The 2,761-nt window shown below is 22.0% G+C and overlaps 1 protein-coding gene across 1 annotated transcript in view; it reads right to left on the reverse strand.

The window, feature by feature from the left end:
* Positions 1-1,372: 1,372 nt before the first annotated feature.
* Phum_PHUM171190 (eukaryotic peptide chain release factor subunit, putative) overlaps positions 1,373-2,761 on the reverse strand; it is a gene marked incomplete at both ends in the record, with an annotated part of 3,172 nt that continues 1,783 nt past the window's right edge. The window contains 2 exons of the mRNA XM_002425015.1: positions 1,373-1,458; positions 2,464-2,611. Coding sequence (XP_002425060.1) covers positions 1,373-1,458; positions 2,464-2,611 — 234 coding nt within the window. The remainder of the gene's footprint in view (positions 1,459-2,463; positions 2,612-2,761) is intronic.

Genomic DNA, 2,761 nt, shown 5'->3' on the forward strand with positions numbered 1-2,761 from the left:
ATTCGTATTTTGATTATTGAATTAATAAAAAAAAAAATTTATTTTTGTCCTCTTATGTACATTGAGTACCATAATTGTATTTTTTTCTTGTAATTTTTACTTTAATAATATTTACCATCTTTATATACCACTTTCTAATCGTTCATTAATAATGAACTGTGACATTACAAACTTACTAATATTTACCTAACAAACAAACAAACAATCAAACAAACACATTATTAAGTAATATATATATGTAAACAAAAAAATACAATCATCAATCATTCAATAAATATTGGAAAAAAAAAAAAAAACAATTTTTTTGTATCGATAACGAGGACAAAAAGAAAAAAGGTTTATAAAAAAATTATTATTATTTTCCCTATATTCGTTTCTTTTTTTAAACAAAATGTTTTCCTTTTCATTCATTCTATTAATCATTATTTTATTTTTATAAAAAAAAAAATGTATTTTAATTAAATTAACTACATTTTACACCATAATAAAATAATAATAATAATAATCGCTTAAAATTATATTTTTTCGATTCTTGATTTATATATATATATATGTATATATAATTTATCTATTTTTTTTTATTTATTTTTAAATATTTTATATTTAAAAATATCATTTTATTATGATTATTCATCATCCTCATCATTATGATTATGATTATGATTATTATTAACTTAACAAATTAAAAAAAAAAAAATTATTTATTTTATTTTGAACTAGACAAAATCGACTGAACCTGCGTTAAATTTGTCCAATGGAAAATTTTATATACAAAAAAAAAAAAAAAAAAAAATTTTTTTTTTTTTTCAAATTCGAATCATTCAAATCCATTCAAACTTTTTTTTTTTTTTTTTTTTTTTTGTTAAATATACGTTCATTCATTAGTATATTCATATAAGAATTAACGTTTATACCGGTCTATTTATTTAAAATTAACTAAAATTATTATTATTATTATTTATTGTTTATTTTGTTATAAATGAACAATAAGTTAAAACAGTATTTGTTTGTTTATTTTTTTTTTATTGCATATAAACTGTTTTGAATGTTTTATTTTTTTTTTAAGCTGCCCATCCATTATTTCTTTTTCCTTTTTTTTTTTTTTTTTTTTTTAGTTAAAAAAAAAAAAAAAAAAAAAACATGGAAAAAAAATTTAGGTAGACTGGAAAGATACATATATATATATATCTATGTATGTATATTTGTTTTCGTTTTATTTTTGGTGAATTATCTCGTAAAGGCCTTAACGTTGCTTTTTTTTTTCTTTTTTTAAATTTCTTTTGTTTTCCTTTTTTCCTTTTTTTTTTAATTTTAAATTTTTTTTCTTTTTTTTTTTTTCCTTATCAATTAAATTTTTTTATTTTAAAATCTTCTAATAATCGTCAATGTCATACTCATTCCCCATGTCTAAATCATCTAATTGCATGCTTTGAAAATCGACTTTATAACGAAGAAGACCTAAAGAATAAAACAAAAAACAAAATAAGATAATTTACAATTAACAAAAAAAAAAAATACTAATTAATTCTAAACCCTTAATTAATAATAATAATAATATTATTTTAAATACTTTCAACTAAATCAATACAATCATCAATCACCCGAATTTACGGTGAAATTTTTTTTTTTTTTTTTTTTAAACGCTACTAAAATAAATATAAAAAAAAATCGTATGTAAATTATAACTTAAAATAATATTTTTTTTTAAATGTGTCGGACAACTAATAAATGAAAATAAATAAATAATAATGATAATGATAATGATGATATTTTAAAAAGCACCATAAAAAAAAAATTTAAAAATTAATTTTTGTAAATAAAAAAGCTTCATGCAAGAGACGAATGAAAGAGAGACAGAAAGAGAGAAACAGAGAAAGAGACAAGAGAGAGAAGGAGGACGAGAGAGGCAAGAGAGAGAAAGGGAGACAAGAAAGAGAAAGAGAAACGAGAGAGACAAGAGAGAGAAAGAGACAAGAGAGACAAGAGAGAGAAGGAGAGACGAGAGAGAGACGAGAGTTGAGAGACAAGAGAAACGAGAGAGAGAGAGAGAGATAAAACATGCATTATTTTTATGTAAAAAAAAAAAAAAAAATATTTCATAAGTTTAAAAAAAAAAAATAAACAAAAATCCTACGTTGAGTCTACCTGATAATTCTACCCTTTGGAATAAATTAATCTTTTTAATTATTATTATTATTATTTTTTTTGTTTTATTTAATAATCATCAAGATCAACGTCATCCAAAGGTTCGTCGGCTTGAAGGGATTGAAAATCCACTTTGTAGCGTAGTATCCCTATCCACGGATTAACATGAATGCATTAAAATCAAAAAAAATTAAATAAAAACGAAATTATAATTAGTAGGAGGTTAAAATTATAGAACATTTCCCAATGGTTGCAATGTTATTGTCATCATAAGTTTGTTATTAGGATGGTGCAATATTAATTGTAGAAATAACTCACCTCCTATACCACCAAACCCTCTGACAAATTGTGAACCTTCTTGAGATTTGTCTGTTATGATTTCAAGTGTCGCACCAAAACTTTTGTAATTGTTAGCTAGCCATTCTAATAAAGGTTGGCATTCCACTAATTCCAATTCTACTCCGCTCTATAATAATAACAAAGGGAAAAACAAAAATTAATCGGAAAATTTTCCAAAATTTTTCCTGTTTTATTGTGAAAAAGAGGTCAAAGTTATAATACTTCTTTATCCGTAAAATGAGATTTATCTTTTTCTTGCTCTGGCGTTAGATGTAAA

The sequence above is a fragment of the Pediculus humanus genome, genomic scaffold, assembly GCF_000006295.1.
Source record: "Pediculus humanus corporis 1103172107520 genomic scaffold, whole genome shotgun sequence".
Classification (NCBI taxonomy): Eukaryota; Metazoa; Arthropoda; class Insecta; order Psocodea; family Pediculidae; genus Pediculus; species Pediculus humanus.